This window comes from Cucurbita moschata, unplaced genomic scaffold, assembly GCF_002738365.1.
Source record: "Cucurbita moschata cultivar Rifu unplaced genomic scaffold, Cmos_1.0 Cmo_Scf00016, whole genome shotgun sequence".
Lineage (NCBI taxonomy): Eukaryota > Viridiplantae > Streptophyta > Magnoliopsida > Cucurbitales > Cucurbitaceae > Cucurbita > Cucurbita moschata.
In genome coordinates, this window is record NW_019268532.1 from 4,333,200 (window position 1) to 4,354,203 (window position 21,004).

At 37.1% G+C, this 21,004-nt stretch overlaps 4 protein-coding genes across 6 annotated transcripts in view; 1 reads left to right on the top strand and 3 right to left on the bottom strand.

The window, feature by feature from the left end:
- LOC111454742 (reticulon-like protein B22) overlaps positions 1-5,191 on the bottom strand; it is an 8,977-nt gene extending 3,786 nt beyond the window's left edge. For both annotated transcript variants that reach the window (XM_023096265.1, XM_023096264.1), the window contains exons 1-2: positions 4,904-5,191; positions 4,554-4,695 (exon numbers count right to left, since the gene is read on the bottom strand). In XM_023096265.1, the coding sequence (XP_022952033.1) occupies positions 4,554-4,695; positions 4,904-5,139 (378 nt within the window). In that variant the 5' untranslated portion in view covers positions 5,140-5,191. The remainder of the gene's footprint in view (positions 1-4,553; positions 4,696-4,903) is intronic.
- A 2,758-nt stretch (positions 5,192-7,949) lies between these two features.
- On the top strand, positions 7,950-12,456 carry LOC111454741 (leucine-rich repeat receptor-like serine/threonine-protein kinase At1g17230). The gene is made up of 11 exons (XM_023096263.1): positions 7,950-8,167; positions 8,256-8,403; positions 8,547-8,618; positions 10,452-10,523; positions 10,682-10,753; positions 10,845-10,988; positions 11,076-11,156; positions 11,243-11,314; positions 11,391-11,462; positions 11,992-12,063; positions 12,155-12,456. The coding sequence occupies exons 1-11, from the start codon at positions 8,071-8,073 to the stop codon at positions 12,243-12,245; spliced, it is 993 nt and encodes a 330-aa protein (XP_022952031.1). The 5' UTR covers positions 7,950-8,070; the 3' UTR covers positions 12,246-12,456.
- A 723-nt stretch (positions 12,457-13,179) lies between these two features.
- Positions 13,180-15,148, bottom strand: LOC111454648 (pentatricopeptide repeat-containing protein At2g20540-like). Its single transcript, XM_023096142.1, has one exon. It carries the CDS (start codon positions 14,752-14,754, stop codon positions 13,180-13,182), a length of 1,575 nt encoding a protein of 524 aa, XP_022951910.1. The 5' UTR covers positions 14,755-15,148.
- A 3,772-nt stretch (positions 15,149-18,920) lies between these two features.
- LOC111454398 lies at positions 18,921-20,726 on the bottom strand. Of its 2 annotated transcripts, none has more exons than XM_023095877.1 (2): positions 20,560-20,726; positions 18,921-19,664 (listed from the first exon to the last, which is right to left on the bottom strand). In XM_023095877.1, exon 2 carries the CDS (start codon positions 19,661-19,663, stop codon positions 18,935-18,937), a length of 729 nt encoding a protein of 242 aa, XP_022951645.1. In that variant the 5' UTR covers position 19,664; positions 20,560-20,726; the 3' UTR covers positions 18,921-18,934. The 2 variants fall into 2 exon arrangements, with proteins under 2 accessions (XP_022951645.1, XP_022951644.1); XM_023095876.1 differs by having other exon boundaries at positions 18,921-19,696.
- Between the last annotated feature and the right edge of the window lie 278 nt (positions 20,727-21,004).

Consider the following 21,004-nt stretch of genomic DNA (forward strand, 5'->3'; position numbering starts at 1 on the left):
AAAAAAAAAAAAAAAAAAAAAAAAAAAAAAAAAAAAAAAAAAAAAAAAATACAAGATGGGGCGAGGAAGGGATAGACAACAAATGAAAAAATGAGCTATAAGCGAAGCCCCTCAAAATAGCAAGGAACCAAAATCTAATGCCCCTTCTCCCTTGATCCACATGCTGATCACAAAGAATAGAAAGAAGGATCACTACCTTTAACGCCTCCCTATCAAATTGAGAAAGCTGAAACCTTAAAGACAAAGATGAGGATGGATCAGAGGCTAGACAATGCAACCAACCAAAAATATACAGTCAAGTCATCACCAATCGAACACCTAACAAGAGAAAAGAAAGGAAGACCAAAGGCAATAGCTAACGAGAGATGTTTAGAAGGCCTATTGGTACCACCACTACAACCCACTCAAAAGGGTCTGGGCCATATCTGCTAAGGATAACTGCCACAAAGTGTCCAATTTCATGGCACGAAGTGTCCGACTACATTAAGAATCGCACAACCATTAGACAGGAGAGTCTCATTACTTAACCTCAAATCCCATATTCCAAGCCCTCCTAACTCCATAGGCTTAACCATCGCCTCCCAACTGACAAGATGAGACCCACCCAGCTCCTCCTTAACCCCCTTCTCACAAAAAAAAATCCTCATCACTCTCACAAGTCTCTCTCTAACCAAAGAGTGAATCTTAAAGATCGAAAAGAAATAACAGGGAATCCCACTCAAGACCGTCTGGGGTAAGCATAACACCTTTAGAAAAGAAATTTTTTTCCAAGAGACAAGACCAGCTTCCAAAATTCTTGACACCTTGAATTTCCACCAAGCAATAATGATTTGTGCGGCAGGTAGCCCTGTCCAAGAATTTGTTAGAATCTAGTACTTTGGCCCATAGGAAAGATTTGTGTTATGCAAATTCCGTTGACAAAATTCAATGGGGAAAAAAAGAGAAATGAACCAGATCAATATATATAATGCACATAGGTGGGAGAGTTAGGTTACAAGAACATTCTTCAATGCTGGTGGCACGTAGGGGGAAATGAAGAAATCTAATATGAAAAGAGGAAAAATCAAAATACATGAAAAGAGAATCGGATACTATTTGTACTGTATCGGAGATGAATCTTGGCCATTTGGAAAATACCAAGAATTTAAAAAGATGCCTACAAGTTCTAATAAATTAATAAAGATGCAGATAATGTAGTCTCTTTCAACCCCTTCCGTAAACAATGGAGTTCATATTAGTCATCCACAAACTAGTCTACCTTCATCAATAGCTTCTAGGTCCACTGGTATTACCACTCTCATCTCTTCCTTATTCTCAAGCATATTCCCTGTCATTATTGATCCCTTTAGTACTAACTCTATTAAGTTCAGTAGAGGGTTGGCGAGAATTTCAAATTGTTGCCATAATTAATTCTTTGTTCCTTCCTGGTTCAAAGTGAAGAATTGGTCATATAGCACATCATGTGGCTCAAAATTGAGCTATAAGAGTTTTTTCAAGTCCATCCACGAAAGAATTGAACTTCATCCCATGAAACTAGGCTGGTGCATCATTGGTCATACTAGTTTCAAAAGGCACAAGTTGCATGTGAAGCGCCTTGCCTCAAAAAATCAAGGAGCCGGTAGGAAGGCACAACCAAGGCACGCGCCTTCCATGAAACCCCTAAGACGCTCAACACACATCCAGGGCTTATTGAATTATTTTTTTAATTTTTAAGTAAAACAGTACATATAGGTTAGTTGTTATTCAAAAATTTATTAAAACCCTAAACACAAAGGCTTTTGTATTTAGGATTTTACGTTTATTATAATTATTTCATTTCTCCCCCTTCTTCAAATCGACGTCGCCTCGAAACCACACAACCGCTTGCCAATTCCTTGTCGTTGCTGTAAACACTGTTTGTCATCGCTATGTTTTCCCTCTCTGTCTAGTTTCTTCTTCTTCTCTCTCTATCTTTCTGCCAGCTCTCTCTCGGCCTTTGTTCTCCTCTCTCTTTTTCTAGATCGGATGCTTCTTGCTCTCTATTTCACTCCTAACTTGATTCCCCTCTCTCCATCTCACTCTCAGTTTTTAATTAGTATCGTTTTCTCTCTAACTATTGTTATTTTCTTAAGTTAGAGTTAGTTAGTCTAAGATTCTAATATGAGATAATTAATTTGATCGACCAGGTTGGTTATTGGTAACTTGTTAGATGGCTGAGGATAGTCTAAGAAAAGATCTGGATGGAAATATGCTCGTTTGAATAATGTTGAAAATATAAATGCATTAGTTTGTGGCTTTTGATCAAATGTAACAAAAGGAGGGGTTTATAGAATGAAACAACATGTTGGTGGCTATAGAAATGCAACGGCATGTAGAAAACGTCGGAAGAAATTAAAGCATATATGACCAAGAATATTTGACTCTATGTTCAAAGACTAATACTTTAACCTTATTTATTGGGTTGAAACTTCATTCCTTCCCATGAAGGATTTTTTTTTTTATTTGACTCTATGTTCAAAGACTAATACTTTAACCTTATTTATTGGGTTGAAACTTCATTCCTTCCCATGAAGGATTTTTTTTTTTATTTGACTCTATGTTCAAAGACTAATACTTTAACCTTATTTATTGGGTTGAAACTTCATTCCTTCCCATGAAGGATTTTTTTTTTTTTTTTTTTTTTAATTGTGTGTATATATACCTTATTTTTTATATATAGTGTGCCTTGAGCCTTGCGCCTAAGCCCCAGAAGGCCATAGCACCTTAGTGCGCCTTGAGCCTTTAAAACATTGGGTCATACTCAGAATTATTATTTCTTTTTTCCATTCACTTATCTGAATAAACACCACTCTATGAGAAATATCTAACCATCAAGATTGTTTCCTTCCAACCCTTTTTTTTTTCGGGGGGGGGATAAGAAACCAAGCTTTCATGGAGAAAATGAAAGAATACAAGCCCAAAACTAATTACAAAAGGGACTTCAAGCCAAAAGAACAAGACCAAGGTCATACAAAACGACCTCATGGCAAACACCCAAAAGAAGGAATTGAACATAACAATCTCCCAAACCTCCTCATCCAACTTCTCTTTATTTCTAAGAAACTTATTGTTCTTCTCAAACCAAATACTCAAAAACCCTGCAAAGGAACTAACCTGTCACAACACTTTGTCTTTATCTGTAAAGGAAGAATGCAAAACACACCTCCTCCAACATAGATATTTGATCTCCAACACCATAACTTCTCTAACTTTAATTGGCACTCAACTCAGCTCACTCAATTCCCTTTTCACACTTTCCAACTAGTTCAATTAGTTGTTTCCCCTTTGCAATGTCTACTATCCGTGGCCTTGTTGGGTATCCTCTCCATATACTCCATGTGCATTAACGACACTCATTCCATCTAAAAGTGCTACAATGTTCTTCTCCATTTAACAGTTTCTTCAACTCCCCGAACATGGTTCCCATTTGCATATTCGTTTCTACAATTCTTTTATTTGTAAGAAGTCAAACATTCATCGTGTAAAATGAAAGAATGTACAAGATTATACAAAAATCAAGCCCACGAAAAGAAACTCACAACTAATTGTAGGAAGGAATTCCAATCCAAGATAATAAAACTAAAATTATAATACAAATAACCGGATGGACAGGTGCCCATAAGGAGAATTTAACCTAACAACCGCCTACCCCCCCCCCCCCCCCCCCCCCCCNTTTGATGTGCTTTTCTAGCCAAATCCCCACAAAGTTGCAACAAAACATGTCTACCACAGAATTTTGCCTTTACCGCGAAAGGGAGAATTCGGGAGGATCTCCTTGATTATAGATCCAGCCTCTACTTCGAGCTAAGTGACGACCAAAAGAACTTAGGCACTAGCTCCAAAGGGAATAAGCAAATTGGTAACCCCAAAACAAATTATTGATGTTCTCCTCCTACCTCAAGTAAAGAATACACAATTGTGGATGAAATACATGGATAGAATATAGGGTGTTCACCATCCCACGCAACACCTGCCAACCAAAGAACTTCATTTTTTTTTGGGGGGGGGGGGAGGGGGGATCCAAACCTTTTTGTGTTCATTGCAACAATTCAACTATCCATTTTCCTCACCCATGACATGCCCAAAAGCAAAGCTCTGATAGCACTTTAACAGATCCAAGCAAACGTATAGTTAAATATATGCTTTTGTATTGCATATCCATGTATATGCTTCTTAGTCTGCCATGCACAAAGGGTTTAAGGTTCCTATGCAGGTACTAACTTAATTCATGTAAAGGTTCACCCAATGTTAAGTTGCCAAAATACTTTCGGGTGCCACAAGTCTGACTATGGTATAATTTACTCTGAAGACGTTCAAAAGTCCTAGGCATATTGGATTTTAAAAACAAATGAATTTCTTGCTAGTATGCAATTTCAGATGCTCCTATTCCAATACATACGACAACCTAAAACTCAGTGAAAGGAAGTCTAGTTATTATTTACCAAAACTGTGAAGAAACGGACTAACGTACAAGTTAACGAGAGCAAGACCGAGTAGAAGCGTGCTAACGTACAAATTGAGGAGAAGAGGAATACCTTCACAAAAAGCCTCTTGTCATGCCCTGTTGCTGCGACTCTCAGTACAGACTCAGCCGCACCTATGGTATTGGCTAACCAAGCTATCATACTATTAGCAGTATCCTGCGAAATTTGCCACTCAAGTGGATCCACAGGTACACTGAAAATCAATTGAATTTTGGCTTACAGGCTAGAGTTCAAGATCACAACGACGATAAAGATACGCATAAAGATGGAGGATCTAAGTTCAACAACATTCCTTAAAAGAAATCCATAAAAATTGAAACCGACTAATATTTCCGCTGACATTGAATTCTCCAATCAAGAAAATACCCTACAAGCATAGAGAAAAACAGGAGTATGCTTACGAGACATTCATATGGCGGAAGAGAAGGCCGAGAATGGCGAGAGAGCAAAGGAGAACGATGAAAACATCCGCGACGAGGGAGAGGAGACTGGAATTTCGATAAGCGCAATGGTAATAAACCAATGAACCGCAAATCAGAGCTACAAGGGGTTTGCCTACTTCTGTCTTGCAGCTGATGGAGCGATTCGCCATTTCTGCGTCCTTCAAGCTCTCGCTCCTCCCCTCAATTTGGTTCATCGTCAACCCTCAGTGAATTGCCGATTCAAAATACTATTCGTCAACCGGTAACGCCCCCATTCTTTTTAATTAAAAATAATAATAATAATAAATTAAATTAATTATTTTTTTTAATTTTTATTAAAAAAAAATTTTTGCCCCCTTAAATTAGTGCAAGTTAATTTATTTATTTTAAATTTTGTAATAATTTAATCTAATAATTTAATTCGTATATTTTAATATTTGGAAGGAAATTTATGAATAAGATTAACAAATTTTTAATTATATATAACTATTAATAATTTTCTTATAATTAAGACAAAATAATTACCAGTTTTAAAGGGTAAGAACTAAATTTTTACCGACCTTCGGTAGTAATCTAGGCCCATTAAGCGTCGTTCAACCTAGCAACTCGCTCTATGTCATCTCCAATGCCCGACTTGCATGTGGCTTGTGGAAATCATACAATTCGCATGCCGCTCCCCCGATTTTTATTGGCTTCCATTTGCTAACGATCGGCTTGTTAGTCAATTCAACTTCCGTTCTTACTCCAACCCGATAGTTAGGTAGTTGTAGTTTTATCAATGAGTTTTAAGATCGATTCCTCGTACATTTTGAATGTCATGTGTGAAATTGAACTTCATTAAGGTTAATTTAAGTTTTGGTTATTTCATGAAAATCGAGATAAATTGGACTATGGTTATTGAAGTAAGATTATTTATTGTTGGAATGATTGTTGGATGCATGAATAACACATCCCCGGGATTAAAATTATGTGTCAATTGAATGGAATGGTTCTTTATAATTTATGTGATACGTGTGTGATCGATCATGACTTTATATGATTATGTATATGTTATATAAGATATCATGACCTGGAAATGTCTCACGCAGATAGACACAGTAACGACCCTCAAATGGCAATCATCTGGTCACATGAGAGTTAACATAGACAAGTGTCGTGGTGCGACCAAAGAGGATGATGTATCGTCCAACACATCAAGAAGAGTATATTAAAGCTAAGTTGAGGCATAAGCAAGATTGGAGGCAATGGGTAGACAAGAGTGACGAAGATAAGCTTGAAGAAAGTAGGAGCCGTAACCTCAAAAGTAGGGGTTTTGACATACGACTTTGGAGTTAAGTATGAAAGATGAAAGTTTATCAAATTTGGTGTCAATCGGACAACCGACGTCACTCCACGGCACTAGATGACCGCTCGCTAAAATCACATCTACTTCTATCATATAAAAAATGCCTTAAAAATAGCGGAAGGCATGGTGTCAACTCTCTACTACTCCTGGACCTTGTGGCCTATGTGAGCTACCCCACAACACATATATGTGTTATGGTGTGGGCGAATGTTACAAGACGAGCATCTTGGACATTTTCCTTTGAAAATTACTTTTTCGAGGACAGTGTTGGACAATATGGGTGTTGGCATTGCATCCTATAGCCCATGAGTCAAAGGTTGGTGATATGAACCACGACCAAGGAATTTTCATACCTCAAGGTCCAATTACAAGTACGAGAGCCAAGAAGCTACAACAAACCTTGTACATTTATATTCAAGTTATGATTAGCTCATCAAAGAAAATTCCAGAAGACGTTGGAGACCTCCCTTATATGTTGTGCAAAGTTGAGCTTCAAGAAAGAGATGCATTAAATGCACTTTAAGTTACACTTTAATGAACTCAGCTGAATTTATGAAACTAATACAAGAGGACTAATAAGCACATTTAATTCGTTGCATTATTTAATTATAATTTAAATATTGTTTATTATAATTTAAATATTGTTTGTCATATTTAAGCTAGTTTTTAATACAGGAGTTAAAGTTATATTGTAACCCACCATAGGTTACCATATTCCACAGTTAACGACCATTTTAATATGGAGGTCATGGGTATTTCTCATTTACTGCCAATTTAATTTGTGAGTTATGTGTCACATAGATTAAGGCTGTATAGGCTATCTAAAGTCTTCTCTTCTTTGATCAGAAATATCACATTTTGAAATTACAAAGAATAGAATTTCTATTTTTTTTTAGCTTCGTTGGAGAGCTAAGATTTTATTTGCACATTCTTGTGTTTAGAACTTGCATGCTAGACTCATTCAAGTGGTATTGATCAAACCTCTTGTGGAGTGATTTGAATCACGAGTTTAGAAACAAGTTTTCTTTACTCTTGATCTTGATCTTGATCATCAAGGTAATCCGTTCTATACTTTTCCTCGGGTTGATTTCATATCAGTTGGTATATGAGGCTACTCTCCGATACAATGTCAAAGAAGGATAGATCTTCGAAGTGTCTTGACAATAAAGGCGACTCATGTGTCGTTTCTTGATAAGTGTGCCTCGAGTGAGTAGCAAAAGCCCATGTCCCAAGACTTGGGATGGTGTCACAAACCATGAGCCGTTTTGTTGGGCATCACAACGTCAAAATGAGTCGCAACATTGCATTTGAAGGACATTAATCTAGAGTAGAGGAAAAGTTGAATCGATGACTTGCCCTAGAGTACGGACAAGCTGGCTAGAGTTGCAACGAGAGAATATGCATGCACAAATGGTGTATATGGCCGAACGATCTTAGTTTTCACATGAATTGTGTTCGACTGGTGAGAGAGAACCACAACTAAGGTTCGATAAAGCCACAAACCGAGACGAAAAATAGAAATAAGGCTTGAGTTCTCCCTCGAGCTTGTTATGAGCATGTCAAGATCATAATGTTCTACGGTACAAAAAGGCAGGGACGGTTAAAAAATAATTTATTAAAATTTGAAATAAAAATAATTTATTAAAACAGAAACGAAGAAAAATCCCCAAATAAAACCCACTCAAACTCCATTGCCAGACTTCCCAGTCTCTCAAATCCACAAGAACACTCACTACCCATTGCCAGGCCAGTGGGAGAATTGGAAACCCACACCACAAATTCGAACTTCGCAGCAACTAGAATGCGGCACAGATTTTCATTTACAGCATTCTCCATAATCTTCTTCGTTTTTGTTTTTGCTCACCAATCCGTTCTCTGCAAAACCTTGAAACGAGATGGTATCTTCTCATGTTCTTCTTTGCGATCTTTCTCAAGGTTTATTTGGTTGAGTTTTACTCTAGGGTTTTATTGTTCTTTCTCTTACAGTGAAAGCATTGAATGAGATCAAGGCCTCTCTCGGTTGGAGAGTGGTGTATTCCTGGGTTGGAGATGATCCCTGTGGTGATGGCCACCTTCCACCTTGGTCCGGCGTTACCTGTTCCACTCAAGGGGATTACAGAGTCGTCACTGAATTGTATGCCTATCTTCAACCGAAACTTCGATTTCTTTTCTCGTTCCCTGTAATTGTTGCTTTATCATAAATTTACAGCTACTTCATGAGACGGATTGCTTTGGGAAGTGCGATTTTCATATTTATTTCTGATCATTTCTTTGCAGAGAAGTCTATGCGGTTTCAATCGTTGGATCTTTTCCTGTCGCGGTTACCAATCTCTTGGATCTTACTAGGCTGTGAGATTTCTTCTTTCGCTGATTTTTGTCCTAATTTATTCTTCTTTTTACTCAAACCATGGTGATTATGAACTGGGAGATTGATACGTGGATAAGCTTTCTTGACAATTCATCAATTGTTTTTATCCTCGTGCTATACTCTTACTCTTGTACATTGTTTCTGTCTTCTGGTAATGAGGTTAGACGAACACGACTTTTTACAATGGTATGATATTGTCCACTTTGAGCATAAACCCTCATGGCTTTGCTTTGGTCTTCCCCAAAAGGCTTCATACCAATAGAGAGAGTATTCCTTGATTATATATAAACTCATGATCATCCCAACATCTCCCCTCGAACAAAGTACGCCTCCCCTTAATCGAGCCTCGACTCCTTTTTCTTTTGGAGTCTTAGTCATTTTTGACTATGCCCTTCGAGGAGACTCGACTCCTTTTCTTTTGGAGTCCTTTGTTCGACTGAGGATTTACCAATCTTTTGGCACAACTAAGTTTAGGGTATGACTCTGATACCATGTTAGATGAACACGACTCTCTACAATGGTATGATATTATCCACTTTGAGCATAAGCTCTCATGGCTTTACTTTGGGCTTCCCCAAAAGGCGTCATTCCAATGTAGAGAGTATTTATTGATTGTAAACCCATGATCATTACCTAAATTAGCCGATGTGGGACTTTCATCATCCAACAACAAGGAGCCAATTTCTAACAATTTCATATTCGACATTTAGACTTCTGTGTTACTTATTTTGTTTATGGTTGTGTTTTTGAAAATTGAACTTTAAAAACTACATGTACCATTTTTTTTTCTTTCAAGTTTTCACTCTTAGAACACTTTTCATTTTAGCCGAATTTGTAGGATAAAAACAAGTTTTTGAAAACTATGGTCTGTTTGCTAACAGTCTGGTTTTTGGTTTTGAAATTTGGGTTTGTTTTCTTATTATTTCTGGCTTCATCTTTCTTAAGAAAATATTTGAATTCTAAGCTAAGTTATCTTAGTTTCGTTTTTGAAAACATATGTAAAGGAAAACAACGAAACAAACAATCCCCCATATGGAGTAGTATTGACAAGCTTGATTTTCAAAAACCAAATGAAAATTAAACATGTCCTACATTTTTTTTATATAGATTTTGGCTAATGATTCTAAAGAATTTTGAAAGTAGATCAAAACACAGAAACTGTAGTAAAAAAGCATAATTTTTAAAACGGAAAGGTTATTTAAATGGGCCGTTATGATGTTCTAGGTAGTTTCGCTCTTTGGCCAACTCTTGCATTTTCACATCCCGGTGATTCACTAATCTGCATATAATTATTGCTGGATACAGACATTCTTTTGCTTCGAATGCCATCTAGTGTTATTTTCTTTATTGTAGATTCATTAACCCTTTTTATAATTTAAATGGAAAATTGCACAATTTGAATTATGAAGTTTGTTGCAATAATACCCTTGAACTTTTAATTTGATCAATCACCCTCATGTACGTTGTTAAGCGTTGCAATTACACCCATGTATTTTTAACTTCATCTGTTAGTCCCTTTACTTTATTAAGTACTGCAATAAGACTCCTTTGCAACACTTAACAAAGTTGAAGATCATGGGTATGATTACAACATTTAAAAACCCATACTTAACAAAGTACAGGAACTGGTTAACAAAGTACAGGGACTGGTTGATCAAATTAAAAGTTTTAGAGTGTGATTGCAACAAACCTTATAGTTCAAGTGTGGTTTGTGCAATTTTTCCTAATTTAAATAAAAGGGGTTAAGAGGAGTATGTATTTGCACCTCTTCAAGATAGTTATCATTTGTATGCCTGCGTTTGTTCTTATAACAGGGATCTTCATAATAACAAGTTGACTGGACCAATTCCTCCTCAAATTGGACGGTTAAGGCGCCTCAAAATACTGTATGTCCATGTGCATTTTTTAAAAATCATTTATCTGGTTCAACTATGTATGTGATATGTACATGTGGTGGTTCATGATTCAGTTGCTGAAATCTCACGTTTTGTGTTTTTTTTAATCTGCCTAGTTGATTTATAGTTTTTTGTCTTCCCTTTCTCAGTAACTTAAGGTGGAATAAACTTCAAGATGTCATCCCTCCCGAGATTGGTGCGCTAAAGAGTCTAACTCATTTGTGAGTAATTTTAGTTTCTACTACACATAGTTTGATCTATATCTTTTCATTTTCATCTATTGACATCTGTTGCCATTTTGAGATTATGCAGATATTTGGGTTTTAATAATTTCAAAGGGGAAATCCCCAAGGAGCTTGCTAATCTTCGGGAGCTTCGCTATCTCCATTTAAATGAAAATCGCCTTTCAGGAAGAATTCCTGCTGAACTGAGCACCCTCCCCAATCTTCGTCACCTGTAAACTTCTGTTATTTGGATCATTTTGTTTTGGAAAACAATAGAATATAGATGTTTATATTTGACTTGACATTTTGATTTTGTAAGGGATGTTGGTAACAATCATTTAGTAGGAACCATCAGGGAACTTATTCGCATCGAAGGTTGTTTTCCATCGCTCCGAAATCTGTAAGCCGTGTGAAGACAGAAACCGTCTTAGTTAATTTTGTTTGAAATACTTCTTGTCATTAGTTTATTTTTATTTCTGTATGTAGGTACATAAACAATAATTATTTTACGGGAGGAGTTCCATCACAGCTTGCAAACCTGACTAATTTGGAAATCCTGTAATCTACTGACTTTTACCTCTCTATCTCCTTCATATCATCAGTTTTTTCTGACCATTTGTTTTGTTGGGTGTAGGTACCTCTCCTACAATAAGATGTCTGGAATCATACCACCTGGGGTAGCTCATATTTCCAAGTTGACTTATCTGTAAGTCTGTTCTCGATCCTTCTTCAATTTCCATATTTAATATTTGGTTGAATCTGAATTTATGTTACGCTTGTAACTGTTAGGAAGTTAGTAATTGCAAAATTTTCCCTTTCTAACGGGCAATAATTATATAAAAAACTCTTTAATAAATTTGTTATAATTTTCATGAAAATTACTATTTTTAAAATCACGCATGGGCTTGTTTGGGAATAATTAAGACACTGTGATTTTAGCATGATTAATTTGTTTATCATTAATTTATTATAAGTAATTTTCATATAATCATTTTGATGTTTGGGTTTGACATTTTTAATATCTTAGGACATGTTTAAGCTAAGTGATTGAATTATAATTAGTCTTATACAAGTGTTTAGTTATAATTAATTATGAGAACCCACAGACTAGTTGTTTTGTTAGGACATGGGAGAGTGGTTTTGGAATAGACAAATTCATTTCTTTTTTCCTTCATATGATCATTTGTTTCCTTCCTTCAGTGTCCTTTTATGAACTGCGAAGGTTTTAATTCTAGGTACTTGGATCACAACCAATTTAGTGGAAGAATCCCTGATGCCTTCTATAAACACCCGTTCTTAAAAGAGATGTGAGTGTCTTCTGTATCCTCAATTCTGAACTTAAATTTCATATCAATTGTTAGGCTGTTAGTTACTTTTCTGAGGCCATGTTCTTCATAGGTACATTGAAGGAAATGCGTTTCGGCAAGGCGTGAAGCCGATCGGTATCCATAAGGTTCTTGAAGTCTCTGATGCAGAATTCCTTGCTTGATCGGTAAGTCGAATCGAGACTATATAGCTATCTTGTTTAAATTTAGTGTGTTGGCAAAATTTGGCTCTGGATGTTGGCCATTATAATATATCTATCTATATGGAAGTAGGTAAAGGCTGTGCAATGTATATATAGGAGGATGATACATTTGTTGGAACTAAACCATATTTGTCCTAATAGAATGTAAAGTGAATTTATCCACTTGTTCTAATTGAGCATTATTCAAAGCTGAGGAATCAGGATTTGCTGAAAATGAAATATTTTAGTTTTAAAATACAAAATTAGCTAAGGTTTTCACTTCCTTTCGGGTTCAAATATTGGTCGGTATAATAGGTTTACTTTGAAATGTTTCATTTTTGCCTTTGAACTTCGAAATTTTGAGATATTTCCATTAAATCCAACCCTAGAATGTTACCTTATGTTCTTCCTTGATTCTTTGACGAATTTATTCCGGTGAAATTCAGACTCCAAACCGCCATTATTTACATTTTTCTTGTTTTTCAAGCATTTTCTTGATGTTCACAGACAGATCTTTTAAGGCTTTTAATAAAATTTTGGAAATTTGGATTTAAAAGAAAAAAATCAGATAATTAATACCTCGTCAGGACTTAGGTGCTAGAGACGTTGAAAACAATGATGTCATTAAGTAACATGTATGTGTATTTAAATAATATAATACAATGATATCATTAAGTAACATGTATTTAAATAATATAATACAATAAGACACCCAATCTTATCTATATACCATATTTTTAATGACACGATCTTTTGGGGTTGAAGATTATACTAATGGCGAAGGTTCTAATGATTATAATTAAAAAAATATTAAACGGTATGAGATGAAAATGCAGAAAATATACAAATTTAAATAAGTAAATAATAACAAAAAGTTAAATAAATAAATTTAAAAAAAAAATGTAACTTTAATTAATTAGAAATATAAAAGATCAGGCTGAGAAATTTGTTTATTCAACTCTTCCAAAACCAAGTGAATATCATCAATTTGGATGTGGGTTTTATCCCCTGCAATGAACTCAGTGACAACTCCATTGAGTTTAATGGAGCTGCAACCAGGTACCTTCTCAACCCCTTTCAACTTCATCATCTTCCTCACTCTTTTAGCATCCCCATGCTTCCCCAGAGCAGCATACATATTCGACAGTAAAACGTAAGCCCCACTATGTCTTTCCAATTCAAACAGCCTCTCAGCAGCACCCTCAGCCTGCTGCATTTCCCCATGCTTACAGCAAGCACTCAGAAAAGCCCTCCAAGCCACTGCTTCCTCTGAAGCAGTGGCTGTGTTTGGAAGTCTCTGTATCACTCCCTCCGCTTCCTCGAACCGCCCAGCTCGACTCAGCAGGTCGATTATACACCCGTAGTGTTCAGCTTTTGGCTCAATTTTGTGTATTGTACACATTTTGTTCAGTATCTTCAAGCCTTCATTGGCCATGCCTGAGTTGCTACAAGCTGCCAAAATGGCTATGAATGTTATGTCATCCGGCTTGATTCTTGCCTTCTCCATCTCCTTGAAGAGCTTCAGTGCGCCTTCTCCATCTCCATGCATTGCCATTCCTGAAATCATTACGTTCCAACAAATGGTATCTCTCTGCGGCATTTCATCGAACAGGTGCCTGGTCATGTCTAGATGCCCACATTTTGCATACATATCCATCAACCCAGTGCTCACTCGCAGAGTTAATGGCAATTCGAGATGACTCAAATACCTGTGAATCCAAATCCCAATGTCAAGAGCTCCCATGTGAGCGCAAGCACAAAGGATTGTCACAATTATGGCTTCATCAGGCTCTACTTCAGTCAGTTGCATCAGACGAAACATGTGCAGCCCCTCCTTGAAGCAATTGTTTTGCACATACCCAGATATCATGGCGCCCCATATTCCCCTATCTTTGATTGGAGCTCGGTCAAACAATCCTCTTGCGGTGTTCACATCACCCATCTTTGCATACCCGTAAATCATAACCGTCCACGACACAGCACTTAGCTCAGGCATTTCGTCGAACACCTGTCCTGCATCTCTCATGTTACCGAACGCGCAATACATAACAAGCAAAGAATTACCCACAAATACATCCAATACAAAACCCAATTTCACAGCACAAGCATGAACCGACTCTCCGAGATGAAATTTTTTAATCCTCGCGCAAGCTTTTAGAACGTAAGGATGAGTATAACTATCAGGGGCGATCTCATTTCTTCGCATTGCAGAGTATATAACAATGGCGTTGAGAAATTCACCTCGTAGAAGAAAGGCTTTGATCATGGTGTTGCAGATGCAAATGGTTGGGTGTTGAATGTGTCGGTAGAGTTTCAATGCATGAGAAAGGCTGCCATGGCGTGGTTCTGCACAAAAATCCAACAATCTGCTTAACGCGAAGCTGTTGCTGCCGAGTCCAGATGTAAGAACCTGCGCATGAGCTTGCTTTAGCTGCTTCATATTTCTGCATTTTTGCAGCAATAAAAGACATCTCGTAGAACTATTTGACATGGGGAGCGCCTTCAATGGCTACCATCTGATCTGATTTCTTCTTAACTTACGATAAAATGTATGGATCTATTCGTAACTCTCTCCATTGCTTTATCGACCAAAATCAACTTCTGCTCCTTCCTCAATCAGAAGCTCACACAGTTCTGAGTCCCCTGTTCTAAGCTCGTGTTTGACCAGAAATCGTGACCCGTTAACCCGCGCACGACTCGGTTCAGCACCTACAACTTGAACCGACCGGCCCGCCCTCTCGTGAGCTTATGCGTGTGGCTGTACGTGTGGAAATGCTTCCAGTTGGGCGTGAGGGCGCGTAGAGGGCGTGGATGCTGTGTTTGTGTTTTGGTCCAGTTCGATTGTTTTTCATCCCGATTTCGATACTAACCCTCATTTTACTTGAATTAAGATCTACGAGTGAGTTTTGAAGACAATGGGAGACCACGCTTCATCTTGGTTAGTAACCACACAGACTCGATGCAATTAATTCTTGTACGGATGGCTAGTATGCTAGCACGCGAGCCTTCCTCACTTTTAAGTGGTTTGAATATTCATGTTTAGGACTTCAAAAGGACAATTTTAGATAAGAATGCATGGTTTGTCTTTTCGAAAAAATTACCATTATGCCCCTATGATGAGATTACGAGATGCATGGTGATTTTATATTTACTGCAAAGAACTAGTAAGAGAAAATGCATGATTAGATTATGAGTTTAGCAATATGGACGAGTATGCTATGTATGATGCAAGAAATTACCAAAATGCCCCTATGATGATATTTGTGACGAATGCTATTTTATATGTTTTCCACTACGTTAGAAAGGAGAATGATTTATTGTGATATATGTTCCAGGTGATTGAAAGATGTTATCTCTCCGTTGAACTTGTTTGTATGAATGGTTTTGCTTATGTGATTAGTACTATAGATGATTGATGAGAATATCTACCTAGTAAGTTATGCTTACAGGAAGAGATTATGTTTCCCGTGCTTTAGGTGTGATCGATAGAAATATCTCCCTAGCAAAGCATGCATGAGTGAACCAAGTTAAGAATAGGATGCTAAAACTAAACCAATTTTTACGTTGACCGAGGTCATTACATTTCCTATAAACCGAGTACCCTAAGATCGTGAGTGGCGATCATAAGTCTTGACCTGAGGATTGGTTTAGCTCTGCGATATAAAAACCTAGAAGCCCCAAAAACCTCATAAATCTCGACGACACCAAAGGGAAATTATGAGAACTTATGAGTTTGTTAGCAATGTTGACAAATCAATTTGAGGAGTTACTATTGTGTGTAGAATGAAACCCACGTAGGTAGATAGGGGATAAGGGACTAGATAAATAGTTGATATGAAGAGTCACTATTGTGTGTGGATTAAAACCACCTTGAGAGGGGAGGAGGAGCTACATAAACAAATGACATAATTAATTGCTACTTTGTGTAGAATGAAACCTATCGTGTGTAAAATATAACGTGCCGTGAAGATGGTTAGGGGCGCACGTGGGTCGTCGAATTGGTCAGGTCGTGTTCTTGTGTGCGCGGGTTGCTGACTGGGTTGTGTAACGTTGTGGGTTGATGCAGATGGGTATCTTACCTGAATTCGAGTATGATAGACCTCTTCCTCCTCTCCCAATTTCTTCAAAAACTGACTGCATTTCTCTCTCTTCCCAAGAGTTTTAGGCGTCCTTCTCCTACAAACGTGATTATTTTTACATTTCAGTTTACCAAAATTGTATGTTCACTGGCGTTGAAGGAAAAATCCAAGAGATGATGTGGGCACGAGTATCTTACCGTTTGTACGCTCAGAGTCGTTGGTTGTTTACTACCCAGTGTGTCTCGCTCTTTATATCGTGCTAAACACGAGTTCTTTAGTCTTGTCTGCTCGTTTTAGTCTCATTCTCTCATATAATAAGGATGTATTGAGTGGGTAGAATGGGGTTGAGGGTGATTTTAAAAAGGGAATGATCTGGGTTGGGTCGTGCGATATCTCGTGGCTGCACCCACCGGAAATCGATTTCTAGCAATGGTTGACTGTCTTTTTTTTAATCTATTATACAGCTACATGCATGCTAGGCCATGCAAGGCAATGACTATATCAATGTCAGATGGGATAGGTTGGGAAATTGGGCAGGATGAGGACGGAGAATATAATCCCCATCCCTACCCTATTTATCTGACTGACAAAAATCTCTCCTCACTCCCTCCCCATTTCTTGTATCAATAGGGAATTCAAAAATCTCTCCTCACTCCCTCCCCATTTCTTGTATCAATAGGGAATCTCCGCCCTGTTCAAATCTCTCCTCACTCCCTCCCCATTTCTTGTATCAATATGGAATCTCCATCTCTCCTCACTCCCTCCCCATTTCTTGTATCAATAGGGAATCTCCGCCCTGTTCGTGGCAAGTCCCCACTAGGCCCCGACACTGCGGGTTAAATAGATATATCTAGTCGATATTATATGGACAAGGTTGAGTGTCTTGTCATGGTAACACTATTGATCGTCCTAGTTTGTAATTGTTACATATTATTAGATCTAAATCATTCATAATGACATGTGAGTGAAAGTATCATATACAATGAATTTATATAAGACTGACTATGAAATATTTAATCTCTTTTATAAATCCATTAATTTAGAATATTAATATTTTATAGAAAGATTATAAGCGACTCGATTCACTTTGTAAGGCTTGTCCTTTGATTTGTATGTATGAGAGTGACTTTTATAGTTGAGATTTGTATGCATGAGAGTGACTTTTATAGTTGAGATTTGTATGCATGAGAGTGACTTTTATAGTTGATTCAATAAAAACTAGTTTAGAGACTTGACCAAATAGGGAGCTGGAGACATAATTTCACGAGATGAAACATAGACCACATTAACAAGCAATAACATACACAATTGTTCGTATATGAACATTTATTTGTCATATCATCATTCATTTCAAGAGCTCATAATTTTATATATTATGACATTTGTTATTCATACATCAAACAATTCATCCAGCCAATCAAGTAGGCATCCATCAATAAGATCACTTACCTCAAAGAACAATCAAGTAGGCATCTATCAATAAGATCACTTACCTCAAAAAACAATCAAACAGGCATCCATCAATCAGATCACTTACCTCAAAGAACAGGCATTCATTCAGATCACTTACCTCAAAGAACAGGCATTCATTCAGATCACTTACCTCAAAGAACAGGCATTCATTCAGATCACTTACCTCAAAGAACAGGCACATCCATCAATCAAAACAGGTATCCATCAATCAGATCACTTACCTCAAAGAACAGACATGAACAGGCATCCATCAATCAGATCACTTACCTCAAAGAACAGGCATTACCCCTACCTCAAAGAACAGGCATCCATCAATCAGATCACTTACCTCAAAGACATCCATCAATCAGATCACTTACCTCAAAGAACAGGCATTACCCCTACCCCAAAGAACAGGCATTACCTCAAAGAACATGCATTACCCCTACCCCAAAGAACAGACATTACCTCAAAGAACAGGCATCCATCAATCAGATCACTTACCTCAAAGAATAGGCATCCATCAATCAGATCACTTACCTCAAAGAAGGCATCCATCAATCAGATCACTTACCTCAAAGAACATGTCACAACCCAACTGGAGACCCAGTCAACAGAAACCAGTTGATTATTTATTTATTTATTTATTATTTATTTTTTTATTTACAATTACATTTCATTCTTTTCCAACTTTTTGAGTTCTTTTTAACATAATGATAAAAGTATAACATGGGCATATATGTAAATTTACATGTCTACGTACACCTCAACTGGACCAACTGGTTTGGGCCTTGATATTTATGTCACTTTTGAAAAAAACTAGACATTTTTGTAAAGTAGAATTATAAAAGATTTCAAAAATTAATTAATGGGTCGTCAAACCATTAAACGTGGACGGAAAAGTACGCATATTTCAGACAACCCCAAAATTTTCTCTGCTATCATTTAGCCTCAAACTTCAATAACAGGCAATGACCAACTTGTATAAGGTTAGGTAATACAATTGATGAGTTGGGCCCAAAGCTTCATTCAATCAAACCAACCAAAGATCTTCAAAATATAAAACTCCAGATTGGTTGGTTGTTCAAAGTCAGAAGAATTAAGAAAAGCAATAGACAAAAAGATGTTAAACAAGACATTTCATGAAGTTATATCACTCATAAGCTTTTCCAGAGCATGGAGTGCAAGGTAAAATATGAACAAAGATGGCAATGCAAACAGTAGAGTGATTAGCAGGTATAGCAGCAAGATGAGTGCACTTCCAGGGATTACAAAAATGACAATCACAACAAATATGACAACCAGTAGAAACTTGAAGATTAAATGGACGGCGTAATCCAAGTGTTTATGGAGAAACAACCGCCATCGCTGCCTCCCTATTCCAGGTAGCCTCGCAGATGCTGCATCGGTTTCGGAAGTCCGAGAAAAAACTGGTTGATTATCCCCATTGAAGGAATGTTCCAGTTTTCCCTCATTACAATTGAAGCTCTCAACCATCCAAAGAAGAATGAAGTTCTTGTTGGGAAACTTCAGGTTCCCCTTGTACACGACCCTTAGCGACAGCTGATGGCACCAAGGACAGAAGATGAAGATCGGGACTCGGATTTGACACGATGCTACTTTCAACACACAGCCTTGAAGGCCTAATACACAGTTTTTGCAGAGTGAATGACCACACCATAAGACATAAGGTATGTTCTCCACAATGTTAAAGGATTCCCAGCATATCGGGCATTCCAGTTCTTCATCTCTACTACCTTCTGAGCATACCTCATCGTCATCCGAGCACTCCCAGAAAACTTGCTTCGAAACAGCTGAGTTTTTCTTGGATCGAATGCCAGCAATGGCATTCGAGGCCATCTTCCACATCCTGACAGAACAATTGTTTCAAGAACATGACATCTGGAATAGATGTTCATGTATGAAACAAAAACTACTTGAAACAAGTCTTACAGAGTTTCCTTTTCCCAACATTCACTCCAAGAAACTAAACTCCTCAATCCCAAACAACACAGTTCTAAATGACAGATGCACCAAAAGAGCTACTTGTTGGTTGTAGATCTTAATAATATCTTTACAGATTTTGAAAATTTTGGTACCTCTAAAGTAAAATTGACGATTCAAACAGATGGTTTTACTAAAACGCAAAAAGATTTAAATCATCTCCCACATATCCAAACTCAAAACAATAAAAATAAACAAATCAAATGGTATAAATTCATCATTTGAATCGAAAATTTTAGATAAATAAGTACATGTTTCTTCCAAAGATTTCAACATTATTCACTCCTTAATGAATAGGTCGAAATTATCTGTTAGGCCCTACTCATGTAAACTCACATACTTGACAAAATAATTTAACTGGCACACTCCTTTGAAAAATCAAACAAACAAACAAAAAATCACACAAACACTTCTATGCATGCACACATGAGATAATTATGGATCAGACAGCTGCTTCCAATTCAACAATTTTCCACATTCTACAGAAGAAAACAAAAGGCCGGACAAAAATCTACAGTCAAGTCTAAAATTGCAGCGGAGCCAATGCATTTGTTCCAGGATGCAATACAGAGTCAATCGTCGATCAAAGATTCGACAGAGAAAATTCACAAAATTACTAACAAGAAAATGCATCGGAGAAATGAAATCACTCTCAAAATTCGACGAGAGAACACAAACATAAATCATAAAATTCGTAAACAGAACCGAACGAAACATCAAAATCAAAGATGAAGAGTGGAATATGGCGAATGCGGATTTACCTTCAGAGAAACTGGATGAACATGCATTGAGAAGGATTGAGAAAAACAAAAGAGGATCAAGAAAAGGATTTGGGAGGAAGGTCGCGATCTGCCCTCTTCATTTTCCCTCCGCCGGACCAAAGTCGAGGAAGCCGATTGCGTTTTGGAGGAGAGCGGATGAAGAAGGTTTGGAATACACATAATTTTTTTATTTCTTTTTCTTTTATTTGAAGAGGAAATGAAATTTAAATTTGAAAATAAAATAAAATAAATAATAATAATTATTATTAATTAAGACTTTTGAAAACCAAAATTTAATTATAAGGTACGAATTTTGTGGAGGTTGTAATGGGACGTCGTTTTGATGTGACTGCTAAAATTGACACGTGCTTTTAAGATTCAGGAGACAAAGTCAACAAGACTGATCCATCTAGTAATGTCGTTTTTATTCTATATTTATTTTTCT

Excerpts from the sequence above, each read along its gene's own strand:
- LOC111454741 (XM_023096263.1), top strand. The coding sequence starts at position 8,071 with ATGCGGCACAGATTTTCATTTACAGCATTCTCCATAATCTTCTTCGTT. Across the intron at positions 10,989-11,075 it reads CTCCCCAATCTTCGTCACCT|GGATGTTGGTAACAATCATT; the intron begins GTAAACTTCTGT and ends TGATTTTGTAAG. Across the intron at positions 11,463-11,991 it reads ATTTCCAAGTTGACTTATCT|GTACTTGGATCACAACCAAT; the intron begins GTAAGTCTGTTC and ends TTTTAATTCTAG.
- LOC111454648 (XM_023096142.1), bottom strand. The coding sequence starts at position 14,754 with ATGTCAAATAGTTCTACGAGATGTCTTTTATTGCTGCAAAAATGCAGA.
- LOC111454398 (XM_023095877.1), bottom strand. The coding sequence starts at position 19,663 with ATGTGGAAGATGGCCTCGAATGCCATTGCTGGCATTCGATCCAAGAAA.